Source organism: Pongo pygmaeus, chromosome 4, assembly GCF_028885625.2.
Source record: "Pongo pygmaeus isolate AG05252 chromosome 4, NHGRI_mPonPyg2-v2.0_pri, whole genome shotgun sequence".
In the NCBI taxonomy this organism is placed as follows: Eukaryota; Metazoa; Chordata; class Mammalia; order Primates; family Hominidae; genus Pongo; species Pongo pygmaeus.
Genome location: NC_072377.2, coordinates 97,736,996 through 97,760,000, shown reverse-complemented (window position 1 = coordinate 97,760,000; position 23,005 = coordinate 97,736,996). Strand labels below are relative to the sequence as shown.

Genomic DNA, 23,005 nt, shown 5'->3' with positions numbered 1-23,005 from the left:
TTTTTATATGTTTCATGTATACCAAAGGGTCACAGATGGTGGAAAGATTTGTTACCATGAGGTAGTGTAGCATTTTGTGATTATAAAATTAATCTGTCTCTAAATCTGTTTAAAGAGTTTTTGCCATCTAATGAGCAATATAAATTATTAATATTTTCATGTTCTTGGGGACATTCACAGCCATAATTTTACCAACACAGCTGTTTGACCCAGTGACATCATGTTTGGCATATTTTTGCATTTTAATGAGCTAGTCATTTAAAAGGTTACAAAGAAACCATAACTCATAAGTAATTAAATTATTTAGCAGAAGAAGTATGAGAAGATCTTCTGACATAGGTCACTATGGGAAGAGAAATTCATAGCTATACTCATTTGCACCTGTTAGGAGATATATGTGTATTGAAGCTTTTCCTTTAGATTATGAAGTGATGTTACTTGTTAAAATATGTGAATGTATACAACACAACATGCACACACACACAAACACACATCCTCAAACATTACATTTTCATTGTTACAGAGTAAGTTTAAATACCACTCTTAATACAAACACAAACTTAACTTACCATTTAAGGTTAATCATCCTTGAAAATCTAGTTAGCCTGGTTTTAGGAGCATTTTATCATTACCCTTTTCTCCTTTTTTCCTTTTCACATTTCCCTTTTTTTGAAAAATAAAATGGTCTCATATAGACATTTTAGGAATTTGTATATGATTTGGATTTAAAATTTTCTACTGAATGAAAATATCTTAAAATGAAAAGTGACTGTCAGTATAGGATACAGGTAGACTCTTAAGTATAACTGGCATAGTGCTTGGTAGATAGTAGTTGCTTATTAAATGTTTGTTGTATGAAATCGGTGTTTAATGAATTATTGACTGAATAGAATTCTTCGTTATGTCCTCATACTTGCAAGTGGACTCTAGCACCACAAGCACTGATATATTCTTGAAAAAACAATGAAAATAGTCTAAACACATGATATTTTAGTTGAAAGAAGAAAGAGAAAGGTGGTATATTTAATATAGAATAATTTGGGTACTGTAATCGTTAAACAGCTTTTATGATTAGCTTAAAAACTTAAGCATATGTTTGTATGATATATGATTGGGTCAAAGTGATAATATTTTGAAAGCCCATGTGGCTACCAGAGATGTTTGAGAACTACTGTATTTACACAACTTTATAATAGATTTTCACAAGAAGTTAGGAGAACATTGGACTTCCATTCAGCATTTTAAAACATACAGGCATAACTAGAATGAGGAATAGTAAAGTTAATGAGATGAATCTGCCCATCCAAGTCTTCTTTAGACCATGTAATAAAGAGGTATCTGTTTGATTTCCTAAATTCATTTAGGGATTTTGATATATCATTGACTGGGCAACAGTTTTAACTTGTTACTTCTTTTTAGTTTAATGTGTAAATGTGTGGGTATACCTTTGTGTCATTTTATGAGAATGAGAAGCAAAGAATATAAAAGATTTCACAAAACTATGGTATTAAATCATATTTCTGTCCTCAAAAATGAATGGTAAATGTATTAACGGTACTATTGTGCATTTATAGAATCTTTCCATAAGTAAATTGTGAACAGAAGAGAAATTTGCAAAATTTAAGCAACATAATGTTCTAAAACCCAGGAAAAGTTAGAAATGGAGTGGGTGATAATATGGGTAAGTGCAAAGTGCATGTTTTAAAATAAATAGTGCTTGGATGACCTGACATGTCAGAACTGGAGGCAAGGGTGTGTGTTTGTCAATATATCCTTCATGTTTTACAGACTCCTAAGGGAACAAGGGAAGATATAATTTCACCTTTTCTGTGCCAAAACATTTTAATTATATCTTCTTCCAACTACAGCGGTTCAGTAACCAAGGAGCTGACATTGATGCATGTGTTGATAAAGCTGCAAACATTCAAAATGAGATTAACAAAGATTTTGAGCAAAGGGTGACAGCTAATTTTGCACAGTATTCTGCATCTAATTCAGGCCAACGTAATAATAGAATATTTTATAACTGTTTTGTTATTCAGAAGGACTTTTATGATACATTTATGTTTATGGGTATCTTTGTATCATACTCAAGAATTTATCTGTTGTATGGCTTAAAAGTATTTGCATCTGTGTTATAACCCTCACACAATATTAGGGGGAAAAACTCTCTTATTATAAGTTTTTTGTTTGTTTGTTTGTTTTTGTAAATTATTATTCATCCTTGGAACTCTTTGCCTTACCTGAATTAATCTAACTGGAGAAGGTATACAGATGCCGAACACGTATTTTCTAATATTACTTAGTATCTGTTAATAAAATGGCCAAGAAAAGTTATATTCAGTTTATTTAATTAATAAAACTGTAGTTTCTTTATGTTCTTGAGCGCCTTTGAGCACATTTCAGTGTATTTCTTTTCTCTTCTATTCTCTATTTGAAGGCAGCTGACAGTCTTCTTTCACTTTTCTTTTTGTTTGTGAAATTTTCTTTTTTTTTTTTTTTTTTTTTATCCACTCACTTCTCCATCTGCTTTCACTTTTGTTTGCTTGGGCCGTCTCTCATCCCAACTTGATAATGAGGAATGCAGTGTGACCCTGACCTCTATCAGCCCATGCATGACCTTCTGACTCTACCATATAACCTTTGACCTTCTCTTTGACAGCTTGATTAATTACCCTGTGTTATGATTTATGAGTAAGTGCTATGTAAAAATAATAGACAACAGGTGGTCCTCTGAAAACTTTTTGTGGCATGTTTTCTTTTACTGACTAGCTTGATGAGCTATTTGAAGTTGGAAACTTAACTGGGATAATCTATGTTGGTCCATATTATGGTATTTTTATACCATGGAACATACACAGCATTAGATTTCATGAAGCTACAAGTTAAAGTATGGTTATGAAGAACATTTTACAAAATATTAGTAGAGGACTGTTACCTAAATGCACATTGAGAAGAAACACAAAACGGAGTCAAGTGACATTTCACGCATTTCAGTCCCAGGTCACGTCTTGAGAAAATTGCTAAAATAATGGAGGGGGCATTTTTCAAGTAGAGCTGTAGCTCCAACAGCTATGTTTACTTTAACGCTTCACTAGTGACTTCTGATTGGTTGTCATGACCTCATCTCACTGTTGCACCTAGGATGTTGCAACAGTGACATATACATACCCTTCTTGGAAAAAGATGAGAATAAGTACAACATATATCTTTCAGAAAAGATGAATGGACAGTGATTTGTCTATGGGTAAATGTCGTTTATAGATAAAGCACTTTGGGTTTCATTTTCCTTGAGGATGAGCACCTATCTTCTTTGAAACCAAGCAGATAGAATGCTGAACTTGAGAAATATGATTGATAAATTTGTGTAAAATGATCTCTTACAGAGCTTTGCCTGAAGACCAAAACAGATAGTTCCATAGGTCAAAGGATTCCACTCTAACCCCTGACCTCTCTGGTCACATGTGGCTTGCAGTATTGTCAGGTTAATATGCAGAGCCAAGTACTTTCAGCTGATTTTTTATTTAGCCAACCACAAGATACTTGAAAAGATGTAGAATTTGCCTGTTTTCCATTTTTCTTATAATTGTTAATGACTAGGTAAATTAACATGGATAAGTCTTCAGTTTTATCAGATTTCATTTGGGGTCAGAAGTCTGGTTTTGGTCGGGCATTTTAAGATTTTATCTATTTACAGAATCTTCTTGATAAGTGCATATTTGTACTGATATAATTTGTCTATCAAAGTTTTCCTTTTTGGTTCTTTGTGTTTGGCATCACCTGTTTGTTTTAGATTTCTCTGACCTAAGCCATCATTTGTTGGTTGAATGATAAATGATTTATTGTTTATTAGTAAGTGCATCTACAGACTTCAAAGTAAAGAAGGCCTAAAGACCTGTGTATTCTATTTAAATTACAAGTACTTTTGCTGAATAAAATGCTATGTCTAGGAGTGAACTTTTAAGGGTTTCTGATTAAGATCCCTTAGTTAATATGTTGTAAACACAGGTCTGAAAATGAAAGTAGAATTATAGCAACAAAAGTATAAAAATGGAATGAGATGAATTAAAGATATAAAGCTTACTTTTGCCAATATATATCCTCTTGATCACCTTAATTTCTACTAGACTGTGATCAAACATGAGTTAATTAACAACTTTATGTATGCTTTGTCTTTTGAAATGTTGGATATTGGAATTGATTTGGTAAATCATTATAAAGGATACCAGAAGTTTTATTTATTTAGTTGTAGAATGCTAGATAATCGATTTGATCATTTTATCTTTTCAAAGATAAGAGAAAGGGTTTCGATGTATATTTGAAATGACCTAACTTTTTATCTTATAAGAAATGTAGCATACTTAAGGAATAATTAAATATAAAAGAAATACTTCAATATAAAATGTTTAAGAGTCTAAGCATAAGTTATGGAGCCTTCCTTAGTAGAGTAGCAACCCACAGTTCTTTTAAGATATTATACTTGATGCCTGATATTATAGTGTAGTTTCATAAAACTTTATGGGTACATTCGTGAAAGGTCTCACTAGCATCTCTTCTTACTAATTTTGTTGTGTACTGATTGAGTTACTGGGAATGGAAAGAATCACTTTTTTAAATGGTATTTAGTCTGATTTTTGAGGAAGTTGATATTATTCAATTTAAAACAGTAAAATTTAACTAGTGACATTTTGTCTTTGCTTTGTTTTACTCTATTTTCTTTGACTCTTTAGTTTCCATATATTGATGTTGACATGGCAAAAATCTTTGTAGCTTATATAAAGGAAATTTTTGCCAGTGTTACATATGACAGAGAAAAGACGGGAAACATTAAGTTTTACTATATGTCTGTGGTTAGAGCACATAGGTGGGATAGTTAACTTTATTTTCTTACTCCTGCTTTCTGCTACTCATTACAAAATGGTTATGAATGATCTCTGTGAATATTGCATTAATTAATTTAACAGAAATATTTTAATTTTAAATGTTAGTTTTTGTACAGAACAGTAATTGAATTTGCATCAAAGACATTTATTAAAATCAGCTCTCATTTCTACAGAGAATGTTCCTGAGTATTTCTTGATTGTTGTCACATTAATTAAATTGGCAATCTGATATATCTAAAGGATAAAATATTTTCTAAATAGTTTGGGTGTTTAAATAGAAACATCCATTGTTGAAATATAAATGATAACAAATCTTCAATTGATTTATATAGTGGTGATTTAAAAATAGAATCATTTCTCATCTGTTGATGCCTAAGTGAAACATTGACATTGTGCCTTTATGATATTGAACAAATGAGTCATGTAATTTTCAGTTACTTAGACAAATGCTGCTTCTTTGATGATTTATAAATGCCTTTTTTTAAATACTTATTTACATGGAACAGATCAAATTTCAGAGTCTATTTAAAATTAGGCACGATAATTTTTCAATCTATGATTTCTAAAAATTGAAGTTTAAAGTTCTGCTCAAATAAGCCAGATATGAAAATATTATTTTTATTGATTAAGTAATAAGATAATAGTTTTACAATTCTGGTGACTGTAAATTTTGTTCAAAGAGTTTACCTTTATTTGAGATTTATTCATTATACAAAGATGATGCCATGTTATTTCAGTTTATTAAAGTCCCACTCTTTTACCTTGAGTGAAGATTTGGAATTTGAAATTTTTCATATTATCAGTAAAATGTAGTATATCACTATTTTCATCTCTACTAATTTTAAGATTCTATTTTGGTCTTGCTAATTTTAACTCCTGAGTATGAGAGAGTGGGGTGTGTGTGTGTGTGTGTGTGTGTGTGTGTATGTGTGTATGTGTATGTGTGTTTAAAGTTCAATTCACTCAGAGAAGGCAGGGAAGAAACATGACAGGAGACCACTTACTCACGGTACAGAATCTAGTAAGGAGGCAATTTTCTTTTTGGCCTATGGTGACCTTTTTTGACTATGTTCCTTACACCAGAGACAGTGTACTGAATGCCTCTATTTCACCCTGTTTAGCAGAGTGCAACAGTGTTCTTTAACTTACTTTTGGTGGGAGGAGAAGTTATAGCTGAAATTTGAGAAGGGCGTGAAAAGTTGTAAGAGGCACAAGGAAGAGGGGTAGGAACTTCCTTCAAATGTGATTTTAATAACTAGTCAAGTGTGTCCAACTGTAGAAAATCACCAAGTGACAATCTGTCTACCTGACAGTGATCACAATGAATTACAAGACTTTTGAATAGCTATACAGATTAGAATAAAGCAGGACCAAATAAAATATCTTTTGTTGGTAAAACTTTTGACTTGGAGCTAAGAAACTTTAAAAAAAAATTCTCTTTTGCTTTGATGTCGAATGTTTAAATTACAAAATGTGTAAAGTGTTTTATAAGCCTTTTGTGAAAGAAGCATTATTCTAAAAGCTTTATTTGAACATCTGTTGAAGAATGGGTGGTGTTTAGTAAATCAATTTACTATATATTATTATATAGTTTTCATATATGTAAGATGACTATATCTTAATTAATAGTCCTATCATTAAAATCAGAACTTCAGTGATCTTGAAAATTTCCAAACTAAATAATTGTTTTAGACAATAATATCATCTGATGGAGGAAAAAATAGAAAACAATTCCAAAGAAGTTTGTAAGTAGTTTGTGAAATCAGCTGTTTAAAAAAACCAACCATGTGCGGTAATGCAGCATATTTTAAAATAAGATAATTGAGTCTGTGCTAATACTGGCTTACTATTACTGCTGTCAATTTTTTAAAATCATCTTATGGTTGGTTTGGCAAAAAAAGAATTCAAAATTTAAACTTCAAGTAGAAGATTCTACAGTTACTGTCTTGAAAAACTATATATACTACCTATTTTAAGTAAGGATGAGATTTTATAAGTTTTATTTTCTATTAAACAGATTTTCTAATAAATAGATTTTGTGAGCTATTTTTTGTAGCTCTTATGTTTTTATTATAATATCATACATCTTTTAAATATGACCATATAGTATTTTACAAGGACATAATTGGAACCTCACAACACATAACTGAATAGAAAAGACAAGATATATAATAGCTTCAAAAATTTGTGTTACCCATGCTTGTCAGTGGTTATTGTTTATCCCTCTCTATATTTTCTCATGGTTAGCTTATTCCATTAGACATAATATAAATATCAAACGTTTTCTTAATTATAACCACAGAAATGTTTGCCAGGCTAGAAAGAAATGAGACAGGAAAACATATGTTTTACAGATTTAAAAAAAAAGCCTTAATAGCTCAACAAGCTGTGTTTTTTAACTTTGGAACCTTGCTTATTTCCTGATTGTAGTTTTTAATAAAGAGAATTTTTATGGTAGATTGAAAAAATGAAAGAAATTTTAAGATTAAAGACTTGCTTCCATACATTATAGTAAGACAGTGGCTTATTTTCTGGCCTCCTGTGAGAAAAGAAGTGAATAAAATTCAAGGTACACAGGTAGATGTTATGTCTTTATAATAATGTAGATATGGATGGTTTTGGAATGTTAAATCAGATTTATTTCTTTTTAACTGCTTATTCTTTTTAATTGTTCAGACAAAAAATGCTCTTGAAAGGGCCATTGTAAAGAAAAATATACAAAAAATGTAGTTTGAATTGTAAACTTCAATTTCAGAGGTTGTTTTATCAAAACAGATAGTATAAATATTAATATAATTTGAAAGTATACTTGAAAATAAATTATTTGCTAATTTATTTCAGTCATTTTTGGGTTCTGAGATATCTGAATTAGTTTTTTAATTTAAGCTTTATAATCTTTATGTTGCAATTATGTTTTTTGTTCTTATAAATAATAAATGCTTATTTATATACACAATAAAGGCAAACAATTTTAATGACTTTCTTTTGAAAAAAATAAAATCATAGTCTTGCCTAAAGGAGTATTTTAATGAATATGCAACTATATAAAAATTGCTTAGACTGAAATTTTAAGAACTTTTTTGAAAATTGAAATGGATTATAAGATTTAAATTATGCTACCTTCTTTCATTTCAAAACAGGAAGGATATGGAGTAATAGTACTAAATCCCAATGAAAACTATATTGAAGTAGAAAAGCCGAAGATACACGTACAGTCATCATCTGATAGTTCAGATGAACCAGCAGAAAAACGGGAAAGAAAAGATAAAGTTTCTAAAGAAACAAAGAAGCGACGTGATTTCTATGAGAAGTATCGTAACCCCCAAAGAGAAAAAGAAATGATGCAATTGTATATCAGAGTGAGTGAGATCACTACTTTCCTTTGCTATTTTCTTTACCTTGTATATATTTTATTTTATAGAGATTGTTTTGTTTTTCTTCAAGAATATTAATTTTTTTATTTTTCATCATTTATTTCCCATGGTTGTCTACTTGGATCAAATGGGTTTTTTAATTCAGAATTACAAAACGCATCATTCTTATTTCAGTGTGACATTTTGTAGAAGTCACAAATGCAAATTCTATTTCCTTTTGTGTCATATACTACCTTGAGAAAAATTTTCTAAAATAATTTTATTGTGATGGATGCAGAAGGCAGAAAACTTGCCAATTCAGTTTCCAAACACGCTGTTTCTTTAAGGAAACATAGCATCAGCATAACATGCCGTTATGTTGTCCATAAGAGAGTATATGTAGCCTAACAATTCTAAGACATATTACCTGCTGAATTAATAGTGCTCCATATAAAACATTCATCTTGGGGGGTAAGGTTTACTGGATAATGCATTGTTTTACGATGAGCAACTCTCTACAGTGTCTCAGCCTAATGTGTAAAGGCAGATAGAGGGAGGAAGAGTAATTAATATCTTAATAAATACTTAAGCCAAAATAGTGTAGGGATAGTGTAATGAGGGAACTCTGTCCTTTTCTCTTGTCCTACCCAGCGAACTTTTACACTTTGTAGTACTAACAGTATGGGATCATTAGAGGAGTGTTGCCCAAGGATTTCTAATTCTATAGGGGACACAAACAATTTTATTTACACTTGGACATATTCAGAAGCTTGACATACATACTGTAAATTATATATATGAGACATTTGTCAATTTTCAAAGCCCTTATTATGGATGCTAGAAGTTTAATAGTAAAGCATATCGAAAATGCTACTGGTTAAGAAAAATAATATATTGAAATAGTCCTCAAAAGTGAGCAATTCAGAACATTTAAACATAGAGAAAATAACGTTTTATAAATTATACAATAGGATAGTAGTAACATTTCAAATTATTCAACTTGAGCTATTTTTACATTTACTTTAGAAGATCTTTAATAAAATGTTTCATACCACCTTTTAGGGGAAATATATTGCTTTCTAAGTTTTTATTTTCTATATTATTCTAGTTCATGGCATAATCACTCTACTTTTTGGAATTGTACTTTAAACATTCAAAACATTTTATTTATAGGTCAGTCTATTGAGTAAGCTATGACAGTTAAGCAGTGGTGAAAACAGCATATATATTCTCAAGACCCCAAAAATGTATCCTGACAAGGAATTCTCAAAGCAGTTCATATAATGAATCAAGCAGATTATAATATTTAAATTTTTAGAAAGCATCTCACTATTTAATATATTATTTGAAAAGCAAGAACGCTTATTATATTTAGAAGCAATAAGTAGCTTGTTTGTTCCAATGCGGTTATATCACCCCCTTTCTTTTATATGATTACATCGGGGTCGTGATGTTACCGTCTTCTCTATCAGTTGTACTAAGCTTCTTTCTATATGATCCAGTCTGTAAACCACCATCTTATGACAGGTTAAAACTTTTAAAAGATTACCTCTGATATCCAGATTCCAGAAATGAATTATATAAGGCTTTTGAAATATAAAATCATAAGGACTACCTACTTGTTTATGTAAAATGCAAACAAAATGATATTGTATATTAAGTTTATTTCTTCTTAAACAATTTTTTTTCCTATGACATGTACAGATTAAGCATCTATCTCAGATATCAGACATCTGTCCCGTAACTTTATTTCTTTCTGTTTTGTCTTTATCTTGTCACCATTGCTTTGCTTTTTTTCTTTTGTTCTCTTTATGCATGCATTTTCTTTATTCTGTTTTTCACATCTGCTTTGTTTTTCCTCACATCTATTTTTTCTTATACCAAGGAAACAACATTCTTTTTATGTTGCTTCATTGTTAAGACCTGCTCTGTTTCCTTTTGTTTTCTTTTTAATTATTTTCTCTCTTTTAAACTCCTGTCATTTTTCCCTCTTTTCTAAGTCTTTTTGCCTCTTTGTCACATTTCACTCATCAATTCAGGTTCCCAACAAAAGCACCAAAAGACAAAAATAGGCCCAAACACATAATACAACTTTGTGTTGATGGTCTTAGTTATGAAATGTTTTTTCTTAGTAAACATCATTTCTCTTAAAATCTTCTGGAATTTTGCAAAATAGCAGAGATGTGCTGACACTCTTCAAACATACTTCTAGATAGGAAGTTTTGGCCTTGTAGTGGGAAAGAGAAGAATGGTTCATTTTATGTAGGATGTATTAATTCCTTAGTAATTTTGATCCACTCTAGAAATGACTTCTACTAGTGCTCTTCTTCTCTCTACATATCTCCCGATACCAAGTGTTTGTAATTTTCAGACACAGAGCATTTTATATGATAGAACTAAATTAACTTTTATTTATATACTTCTTACCAATTTACAATTTGAAATTATCTTCTATTCTTTGTGACAGCCTAATAGGTAGATGAATCACATCATTTTGTCCTGATTTTATAGTTGGAAACTGATGCACAAATGTTAGTCTAGGATCACAAAGCTAGTAAATGGTAGATAATAAATCTACTTGTTGAAACCAGGACTAGTAATTACTGTAGATTCTTCCCCTCTTTCTTCTTTACCACATTGTTCTGTAGATTGAAAACAAAATATGTATCTGAAATTTGAAAATTAAGCCATGTATAGTAAATGTATGATACAATATAGTAAACAACATTTGATGACAAAGATAGATTTTTGACCAGCTATTATTTAATGGACTCTATTTATTAAATGTTTATAAACAATTTATATGTATAAATGTAAGTATTTCTATAAATATGTATATATATTTATATATTCTCTACAAATAGTATGACTAATACTGATCCAAATTTACAGATCAGACTGTGGGTCAAAAATTTTTAGCTTTTGGAGGGTAGAAACTCAGTCTGGGGACCCTGTCCCAGGAGCAGGAGCTATCATATCCTCCCCTTTGCCACTTTCCATTGCAACTAATAAAGCCTGTTTGTACCATAAACACACACACACACACACACACCCCTTTGAGTAATTTTTCAAAGGTCACATAGCTCGTAATATAAGCTTTGTGAGGGCATGTACTTAGTCTGTTTTGCTCACTACTGTATCCCAGAGCCTACAACAGAGCCTTCATAATAAATATTTGTAGAGCAGATCTTTCACAATAAATTTTAAATAAGGTGGTAGAGCCAGGATTAAAACCCCACACTACAACTACTACTTTTCAAAATATGTCCTGCATTATTAAAGTATTTTAATAATACTTTAAAATACTTTAATGATTTTCTATGAGGAAACATTCCAACAAACCAAAATAAAAAGTCAAACAGCACTACAATTGTTGACTTCCCACTCAATCCAGTAGCTGAGATTACAATCTAAAAATTAATGATATAAGGTCATTATTTGATAACTTGAACTATATATTTTCATCTGAATATATAAAAATAGAATATCCTATTTTCCTTTTGAGCTGTGTCATTATACTGCTAAAATTATGGATGAAAATGGAAATGTTTCAACCTGACCCATTGCAATTTCTGTGTTACACATTTGCTCTTAAGAGTACAGCCAGGCTGCTGGGGTTACTCTACCCTGTACAAACTTTGTGCTTTATGGAATCTGTAACTTCAATTCCTGTTCTTTCCTGAATCCAAAATTCTGTCCACTTACAACTCACGTTATAAGTGCCTAGCTGAAATTCCACCTCTTCCTCTCACTATAACCAGTGAGCCCTCCTTACTGAGATGCATGGAATTTATAATGATTAGCTAATTTACATGGAATTTACCAGGTACTATCTTGATATGTCTGTTGTATTTTTGTCTAATAATTTAATTAATATTACCAATTATTTTCATGCTTCTCCACTAGATCTCCCTATAATCCTTTAGATCTTTGAGCATGCTTTATATGTTTTGACATTGCATGTCAATCCTTAAAAGCAGATATGTGCTGCTTTTTGCATTAGTACAGAGCATATTATGAGGGAGTCAGGAACTGATACTAGAATTTAATCTCTTGGATGGAGAACAAAACAAAAAGATTAGGCCTAAGTGATACCTAGATAAAGGAACCTGCAGCATAGGAATGAAGGTTATTCTGGTATCAAACTAGAGCATAAGAGGACAAGTAAATCAAGGAAGGTCAGTTAATAGAATTTTAGAGACTATGTGTAGAGTATAGGCAAAAGTGACTTGATGCTGATCTGTCTAATGTTGGGTTGGAAGTGCTTGAACATCTCTTTCCTAAAGTGAGACTTATTTGTAGACTCTGCTGATGGGAAGTAAAGGAGAAGAATTAGACCCAGCCTGTGAAAGAAAGCAAAAACAGATGCTGAGGATAGAGGGGAAGAGAATTATATGGACACAAAACAAAAAGTGAAATTTTTTTCCAAATGTGAAAGAAACATTTACAGAATGGGAATCTTAGCAAAGCCTGGAATTGCACATAGAGATGCTTAAATATTTATCAATTATTTGTTGACATCCATCAAAAATCTTATTCTTTAATATGTAAGATAGTTGGTGTTGCCTAGTTTTCTGATTGATTTTTTTCAGCATTCATGTGAATTTTTGCAATTGTTTAGAAACAGCCAACTCTGATAAACTAAAGCTTTCTTTCCAAAAATATGTTTTTGATGTTCTGACTGGGGTACGTTCACAGTTCTGAATCTCTTCTGTACAAATGCCACTGAAGTCATTTCTATCTAGTGTTTTAGCAACCAAGTTCAATTTATTTGTATTACAAACAATGATTGTTTTATTTCTGAAACTATTTTATTTTCCAAGTATATTCAAGTATTTGGATTTTCTTTTCTCTAGTATCTTGTAAATAGCCAGTCTCTTTTCAAATTTTTGCAAATATCTAGTATACACAGGCAAAAGTAAAGTCGAATTCGGGCCTAAAACTTTAAGATTAGCAAAGTATAATTTTATTTTACTTGCTGAGTATAAATAGATATGACTAACTAGTAGATTATGTAGCACTTTTCTGAGACATTAGGAGCAGAGCATGAGAGATGAAAGAACTTACTGTTTCATGTGGCAAGTTTTCTTAACTATGAAATAGTGTACTTGCTAGCATATATTATGGCTTATTAAGGGGATTGATTTGGTCTAGGCAATACATATCATGTCAGACTTGCCTGGCAGGAAAACCTGCTTAATATATTTTGTAATAAGATGGAATTTTTTGTTCTCAAAAACATCTGCCAACAGAATTCAAGAGTGAAGACAGAAAATGTCATCAATTTAGTGGTAATCCTATAAATTTAGTTTCTTTTTGAGCAACACATATCAAGACACACAAAATTCCCAGTGTTAATCACCACTGGTTATAGTACTTTGTAAAACGATGAAACAAAAACATTTTATTTTTGTGTAATGTGTTAATTAATTCATAATGAATTTTAATATTTCAACTGATAAAATTTTAACAAGCATCTTGGCAACATATTATTTTTTAAAGCATCTGCTTTTTAATGTGTTGGGTTGAGAACTAAGTCAAATGGCTAAATATGTACATATATTCATATATTCTTTTAAAAAACATATTTTCACCCCCCATAACTACATATACACTATTTTTCCCCTTAGACCACAAGGGGCTGCTGCTGTTCATGTCGGATTTTGCTTCCCTTAGAAACTTGTGTATCCCAATTAACTCTATCTTTAGTCTCTTTTTTTTTTTTGCCCCCAGATCTTTTAAAATATTGCTGGAAAGAAGAAAAAGAGGCTTAGTATCTTAATAATCAGCATAAAAATGTATTATTGTAAATGTTTTCTAAAATACATTCCAAGGCATTTATATTTTTCTATATCAACTTAAAGCTTGTAGTCATTGAAGGCAAATTCTGATAATAACTTTTTATTTCCTGTTTTAGTGTATGAATAACATTCAGAATCATACCTTTGTAGAGATATGGTATGGAGATGAGGTTAAAAATGCAGTCTGAGGCTGGGTTGCGGTGGCTCACACCTGTAATCCCAGCACTTTGGGAGGCCAAGTGGGAAGATTGCCTGAGGTCAGGAGTTCGAGACCAGCCTGGCCAACATGGTGAAACTCCGTCGCTACTAAAAATACAAAAATTAGCCAGGCATGGTGGTGGGTGCCTGTAATCCCAGCTACTTGGGAGGTTGAGGCAGGAGAATCACTTGAACCCAGGAGGCAGAGGTTGCAGCAAGCCGATATCACGCCACTGCGCTCCACCCTGGGTGATAGAGCAAGACTCCGTCTCAAAAAGAAAAAAGGAGTCTGATAGACCTGAGTTTGAATTCCAGCTCTTCCATTTAATATAGTGTGACCTCAAGTTAACACTCCTGCACTTGAGTTTTTGTCTGAAAAGTAGAATGATAATAATATATGTAGCCAGGTGCCTTAGCATATGGCTATAGTCCCAGCTACTCAGGAGGCTGAGGTGGGAGCATGTCTTGAGCCTAGGAGTTTGAGTCTAGCAAAACTCAAACCTGATATAGCAAGACTTCATCTCTAAATAATAATAATATGTGTAAAGCAAACATAGTATCTGGCACACAGTCTTGGGGCTTTAGGGCTAATAAATAACATCATTTCTCAAATTGAGACTCAATTGAGAACTAATCCATACTTAAGGTCCCTGGCCCTTATACCTTTCAGTATCTTTCTGGGGTGTTTTCTCTGATGCTAGCCAATTCTGCAATTTCTGTTGGGTGTCCAATAGTTCAATTCAGTTCTAACATTTTCTACCTAAAGAGTTCAGTTTCACAAGACTGCCACTATTTCAGACACCAGTCACAAGTCCTGGAGGAGCCACTCATACTTCTGACCAACTGAGCGTAGATTAGGGGTTCCTGCTACCACCTCCTCAGTTTCAATAACTTGCTAGAATGACTCACAGAGCTCAGGAAAATACTTATGTTTACCAGTTTATTATAAAGGATGCAACTTAGGGGCAATCAAATGGAAGAAATGCATAGAGCAAGGTATGTGGGAAAGGGCACACTGAGCTTCCATCCCCTCTCTCGGCATGCCACCCTCCCAGCTGCACATCAGTGTGTTTGTTTACTAACCTGGAAGCTCTCCCCTTCCTGGACACCAGTGGGTGAGGCTGAAAGTACCCTCTAATCACTGGGTCTTTCTGGTGACCAGTCCCATTCTGAGGCTATCTAAAGGCCCCAGTCTAAGTCACCTCATTAGCATAAACTCAGTGATGGATTTTTTTCAGGGGATTGTTATGAATAACAAAAGACACTCTACGACTCATGAAATTTCAAGCGTTTTAGGAGCTCTGTTCCAGGAACCAGGGACAAAGACCAAATATGTTTTTGTATTACAGTACAACATTGTTCCAAAATAATACCTCAGTGCTACACTCTGCAGTTTGGAACTCAGTGAGCAATATTACATAGGAATCAGACAAAAGGAAACAAAACACCAGCATTAAAAATTGATACAGTTCAACTGGAAAATTTGATTTAGATCTGTAGCTAATGGACTTCCGGATATATTCCCCCCAAAATGAATTTTCCCCTTATCCTGCAAACATTCCCTTTGCCTTTCATGTGGTAGAAAGTAAAGTAGAATTCATCCTTTCTGCAACCTATTTGGAAGATGCCCTGAAGAGCTGAGCTGAGCTGAGCATGTTCAGTTTCTTTTCCTAAATGTGCTAATCAGATAAGTCACACTCTTCCTGAGGGAAAGAAAGAATGGGATATGGAGAGAGAAACTAAGAATGTTAACTCTAGCTGAAGTACCTCCATATGAGGCCAGGAGAGGAGTGGCTCCCACCTGACAAGGTCACTATTACATGCATTTTCTAACAATTCAATAAGGCAGTCTTAAAATATAATCATTAACTGTTCACCAAAGCATACTTGTTTCTTCATTTTAGAGTTTTCATTTAAAAGGGAAACTGCGATCAAGCCTGATTAATTTTAAAGCCTTTAAAGGGCCATAATTCTGTTTTAATTACCAGAAATTAACCTTTACATTGTCATGTTTTATATTTCCAAAACCTAATAAACACAGTAGATTTTTTTTCTCCTTTCCCTTTCCCCTTTTCCTTTTCCTTTCCTTTCCTCGCTTCCCCTTCCCCTTCCTTTCCTTTCCTTTCCTTTCTTGTTTTTTTTTTGAGACAGGGTCTTACTCTGTCACGCAGGCTAGAATGCAGTGATGACATCATAACTCACTGCAGTGTAGAACTCCTGGCCTCAAGCAATCCTCCTGCCTCAGCCTTCCAAGTAGCTGGGACTACAGGTGCATGTCACCACACCTGACACACAGGAGATTTTTAAAATAAAAGTTTGATTAATGAATATTATTTGTTTACATGAACCTATGAAGACAGACCTTTGCCTATTTGTATAAATCTACCCTTTGATGTTGAGTAGCATGAGATTGCAAGAACTCTTGAATATTATACTGAAGTGTGCTGACACTGGAAATTTAGTACATTGTGTTGGAAGCTCAGTTATCAGCCATTATTTTTTTTCTTTCTTTTTTTTTTTTGAGACAGAGTCTCATTCTATTGCCCAGGCTGGAGTGCAGTGGCGCGATCTCGGCTCACTGCAAACTCTGCCTTCTGGGTTCACGCCATTCTCCTGCCTCAGCCCCCTGGATAGCTGGGACTACAGGCACCTGCCACCGTGCTCGGCTAATTTTTTGTATTTTTAGTAGAGATGGGGTTTCACCGTGTTAGCCAGGATGGTCTCGATCTCCTGACCTCGTGATCCGCCCGCCTCGGCCTCCCAAAGTGCTGGGATTACAGGCATGAGCCACCGCGCCCGGCCAATTATCGGCCATTATTAAGTGTACCCAACCTTCTTTGGATTTGGTAAAACAAGCCAATAATGAAGAAATAGAAATCAGTTCAAGAATTAGACCTTTGGATTTCAAACAAAAATTATGATAAAGACCAAAGCTCTGCATTTATGAGTTTTTGTTGGACACTGACCAGTTAGGGTGGTGGGGGGTCTGTCATAAATATGATATGGTAAAAAGAATAAGAACTTCAGAATCAAATACATATACTATAATCTTATTTTTTTTCCTTACCAACTGTGACTTTAGGCAAAAATCACTGTTTCAGTTCCTACATCTATAAATTAGGGAAAATCATATCTGCTAGACTTTTATAAGGAATAAATGATGTAAATTAATGTGTATGAAAACAACCAGTGGGACCGGGCACAGTGGCTCGTGCCTGTAATTCCAGCACTTTGGGAGGCCGAGGCAAGCGGATCGCTTGAAGTCAGGATTTCAAGACCAGCGTGGCCAACATGGTGAAACACCATCTCTACTAAAAATACAAAAATAGCCAGGCGTGGTGGTGCGTGCCTGTAGTCCTGGCTACCCTGGAGGCTGAGGCAAGAGAATTGCTTGAACCGGGGAGGCAGAGGTTGCAGTGAGCCGAGGTCACACCACTGCACTCCAGCCTGGGCAATAGACCAAGACTCTGACTCAAAAAAAAAAAAAAAAAAAAAAAAATTCCTTTCTCATCCCTCCCTACCTCCTTTCCCATAGGAAACATGGGAAGAATTACGGCAGAGTAAGGTCTTTTCCCATTGGCTTATGTTTAACTTTATTAAGGTCACTGTGGGGTTATTGTTTATATGGGTTATATCTATTGATGTTTACTATTGAAAGGAATTAAAAATGAGAACATTTTAAAATATTTATTTTTAAATAACAATAAACCTATTATGATGACATAAATAGCATTTTATGAGAAATAACTATATTTTTAAAATGAAAGACACAATGAAAAATATGGCATTTTTGAAAATCTCTTTAATGTCTGGCTTAATAGAAGGCAGCTGAATTCTTATACTTGTTTCTGTATTTCCTCTCTTAAAATACGTTGTCTTCATTGATGTTTTTGAGGAAAACTCAGCCTCAAACAGATATGCAATTGTAAAAGAAAGGTCTATTTTAGTAGCTTTTTCAGATAATTTTGTATATTTTTCTTTGATGCTATACCCACACTAAAAAGGAAGTTATTTCTTAAAGATTAGTTGCAGTATGGAGTCTAGAACACATTTTATACTCATAAAAATCCATTGGTCTGTCTTGTACTTTGAGTGGATCTTTTACCCATATATGATTTTGTAACATCATACATTGGTCATTTGGAAAATATTGTTTCACTTAGTTACATAAATCATGTAAATGTTGACACATCTTATTACACAGTATTAAAAAATCCTACCCACTAATATTTCCACCAGTATCATCAGAAAATCTTTAAGAATTAAAAAACTCTCAAAGTTATCAGCGATGATAAAAGTTTCCCAAAATTCCAACTTTAACAAGAAAGCTCAGTTTGTATCATTGACCACAAATACCATCAGTTGTTTTTCTTGGATAGGATTGTCAGGCTTACTGTGTTCATTTTCAAGAAAATGCCTTCCAAATTACCCAAATCTGAATAATCATAATTTGTCTATCAGTCTTACAAGTACAAGTGCTATTCCATTAGAAAGTTAACTACTTTAGCTCTAAACGCAATCAAGTGCACAACTGCTTTTCCTCCAGACTATTATCATAGCATAGTTTGGTATGCAAGTGCTTTATGTATACCTTCATTTCATCACTCATAATATTAAACAGATATATACTCATGGATTGAGATTTAAGAGAGGTAAATTTTACTCTTCATTGACATTTATGTGTAGTTGGCTTCCCTCCAACCTCCACTTCCACCGCCCTTATGTGGCAGTGAAGAATATGACTACTAGTATAGTTTGGTATCACTGCCTTCGTAGGTGCTAAGTCACAGGCAGTTTTATTCTTCATTGCATTTTTAATGATTAATGCAAATGTCAATACAGTGAAATAGACAATGTCTTAATACTATAATGAAATAGAGACCTTGCAGGTCCCCTGAAAGAATCTCAGTAATCTCCAGAGGTTTGTGGACCACATGTCTAAAAACACTGGTTTTTGCCTCTTTTCTGGAGCTGAACAGAGAAACAAAGAAAGCAGTTTATTAACATTCATTTATAAAAATAGAAACCGTATTTCAGTTGGCCTGTTAGGTAATACAAAATTAGGTGACTCAATATGAGTGGCGATGTAACTGAAATAGAGAACTAGAATAGGGTAGGACTGCCTCATTGAGACATTTGGATCTATCTCATTTAAACTCTTTTGATCTGGACTCAGGGAGCATTGTATATACACTACTCCAACTGTTCCCCCTCCTTCCTCCCTCCTCCCTTTGGTGAAACTAAGATAATGTCAGTCCATAGTGACCCAGCAGGTGGAATTTGAGGATTAGAATTTGTTTTCTACTGATCCACTTCCAACAATAGAAGACCGTGGAGAATCACTTGTCCATTTTAGGCTTTAGCAACTACAACTTTCATTCCCTTCTTTCTCTAAAATGGGTGGCTTCTTGCTGAAAGAGCCCAGATGTCTGTGTCTGCTTTCTAGCTGTCTCAGGCTTCCATGTGAAGAGACCACCAAACAGGCTTTGTGTGAGCAACAAGGCTGTTTATTTCACCTGGGCGCAGGCGGGCTGAGTCCGAAAAGAGAATCAGCAAAGGGTGGTGGGATTATCATTAGTTCTTATAGGTTTTGGGATAGGCAGTGGAGTTAGGAGCAATGTTTTGCGGGCAGGAGGTGGATCTCAGGAAGTACATTCTCAAAGGTAGGGAGAATTACAAAGAACCTTCTTATGTGTGGGGGAGATTACAAAGAACCCTCTTAAGGGTGGGGTAGATTACAAAGTACGTTGATCAGTTAGGGTGGGGCAGAAACAAATCACAGTGGTGGAATGTCATCAGTTAAGGCTATTTTCACTTCTTTTGCGGATCTTCAGTTGCTTCAGGCCATCATCTGCTAAGTAGAATTGTTAGAATTAAAAGAAGTAATGCAATTAAGTACTTAGTACCTGCTTTAGCACATAGTATGCACTCAATAAACATCACTTGTAATTATAATTATTATTATAATTGAATTGCAATTCAAGTTGCCTCTGTCCATGACTATTTCTGAGGCCAAGCTCTTCCTAGTTCTTCAAATTGAGCTCCCTTTGTCTAAGGTAACATTTTTTGTCTAAGATAATATTTGACAGTAACTGTAAAATACAATTAGATGGACTGTGCCTCAATTTGAATTTGGTTATGCACATTAGCGCCTCTCTCTACTCCCACAACCTTCACCCACTTCTTGGGAAGAAAGGGCAACTTAAGGCCCTCTGTCTCCAACTCACTTCCCATTGCTGGGGCCCTTGTCAGGTTAGAAGTAGTAGTAGTTTGTGTAATCTTCACACTAGTCTCGTGTATTACTCTGATGATACAGATATGTAAAATGAGGCCTAGAGACATAAACAGACTTAATCATAGTTATACACCTAATAAGAATAACCAAACCAAGATTTGAGCCCAATTCTGACTGCAAAGCCTGTGTTTTTCCCACTACACTAGGTTGCAATAGTGAGTATTTTCTCTAAGTGGTTCTCTGTGTATATATTATAATATAAAATATGTATACAAATGTGACTAGATAAATGGAGTTTTCTTGGTTGGTAAGGCAGTCAAAATGTGATTAAATAAATAGAGTTTCCTTGGTTGGTAAGGCAGTCACTATGATAAAAGACAAGCAGTAGTTCCTTCAATACAATAGTTTATTCGAAGACTATTGTTAGGGGGTTGCATTGAGCAGATATATTGGTTCTAGAATCTGGGACCCACATTTTTTTTCTCCTCAAGTGAGGCGCCTTTGCACATTATTTTTGCCTCAGTCCCAAACTGTCCATCTGGGTTTTGTGAGCCTTGTAGGTGGAGATGAAGGAAAGCCTAAATCAGTTTTATATAGTTGACCCAAAAGTGCTTTGTTTACTATAGGGAATCTTTTTTATCCTCAACCTGATTTCAGCTTGTCTATAGGTAACTTTGCCTGGTAGTCAGCCAATCAGCATATTGCTCTTCACTCTTCTACCCTTTGGTGTTTAGCCAGTTCCAGTACTCACGCATGCACACTGTGGCTTTATCCATGGATGTAAACATTACTGTGTGCATCTTTCATGTGTGACATAGCATGGCAATGTAACGTTTACTGAGTGACTTGAGTGTTTCCCTAATAGACTCATCTCATTTCTTTTCTTGTTGTTGAGATAGTGTCCCATCCTGTCACCCAGGCTGGAGTGCAGTGGCATGATCACAGTTCACTGCAGCTTTGCCCTCTGGGTTCAAGTGATGCTCCCACCTCAGCCTCCCAAGTAGCTGGGACCACAGGCATGTGCCACCACATCTGGCTAATTTTTTTTATTTTTTGTATAGATGAAGTCTCACTCTGTTCCCCAGGCTGGCCTCAAACTCCTGGGCTCAAGCAGTCCTCCTGCCTTGGCATCCCAAAGTGCTGAGATTACAGGTGTGAGCCACCATGCCCACCACCTCAGTTGTATTTGAATTACATATATGTATTTGCAAATGTGAAATTGTATGCTTAGATTTATTTGGAGCATGACATTTCAGCTTAAAACATTATCAGTTCTACCTTATATAATATTAATTTTATTCTCAGTAGTATTTTCATTAATTTAATATGAGAAGAAAACAATAGGGTTTTTTTTCTTTGAAAAGTAATAGATTATATATTATAATTAGTGACTCATTTAGGGAACATATGAAAACAAAGATAAAATTAGCCTTGAGTATTAATCAAAATGGTCATCAACCAAGACTTTCCTTAATTCTTGTTCTCCTAAATATAATTCTTATACTTGAATTTGCTTTTCTAAAAGTACTTTGGGAGGCCGAGGTGGGCGGATCACGAAGTCAAGAGATCAAGTCCATCCTGACCAACATGGTGAAACCCCGTCTCTACTCAAAATACAAAAATTAGCTGGGCGTGGTGGCACGCGCCTGTAGTCCCAGCTACTCGGGAGGCTGAGGCAGGAGAATCTCTTGAACCTGGGCGGCGGAGGTTGTAGTGAGCTGAGATCACATCACTGCACTCCAGCCTGGCGACAGAGCAAGACTCCGTAAATAAATAAATAAATAAGATAAAACGTAACTTCCTAAATGTCTGATAATTGTTATTTCTCTGTGAAATTTCAGAAAATCCCCTCTCTCCCATAAGGTGGTAAGAAGAAATATTACAGAACTATCAGTTTGGATGCTATCATATTTAATAACTTTAAAATAATTTGACAGTTGTAAGCAGTCACTATTTTTCCTTTAGAATCTGAACCAAAGTATAATGGTTCTGTCATAGCAATAATAATATCAGTACCTTTCAGAGGTAGTAATAGATTAATACTTTTTTAAAACACAGACTTTGAACCATTACATACAAATTTAACATTAGAACTAAGATTTTACACTGATAAATTAAGTAAATCTATTAAAAGTAAAATCTGTTTAGTTATTATTGAGAAGAGGAACTCATGTTTTTGTAATGTTGCTATTCTAAATTTTTAGCAATGAGGCATTATTTTTTCACATTAAAGGGGGTATGTACAATTCATTCAGGCCATGTTTGTTTACTGTTTTATATAAATAATATGTTTAGGAAGAAAGAACATTTTTAATAGAAGGATTCTACCAGAATAGGTTTCCAAAAGATAATATCTAAAACTTAGATATTTTTTAGACTTTTAAAGCCCATCTATTTCATTTGTAGATGTAGATAAGGAAACTGAGATTGAGAGAAATTACACACAGTCATCCCTTGCTTTACGAAGGGAACTGATTCCAGAACCCCTGCGTATACCACAATCCATGCATATGGAAGTCTTACAGTTGGCCCTGT

General features: G+C 33.9%; 1 protein-coding gene across 14 annotated transcripts in view; it reads left to right on the top strand.

The window, feature by feature from the left end:
• Positions 1–23,005, top strand: part of ARB2A (ARB2 cotranscriptional regulator A) — a 500,239-nt gene that overhangs the window by 226,151 nt on the left and 251,083 nt on the right. For all 14 annotated transcript variants that reach the window (XM_054489438.2, XM_063665013.1, XM_063665003.1 and 11 more), the window contains one exon: positions 8,024–8,242. In XM_054489438.2, coding sequence (XP_054345413.1) covers positions 8,024–8,242 — 219 coding nt within the window. The remainder of the gene's footprint in view (positions 1–8,023; positions 8,243–23,005) is intronic.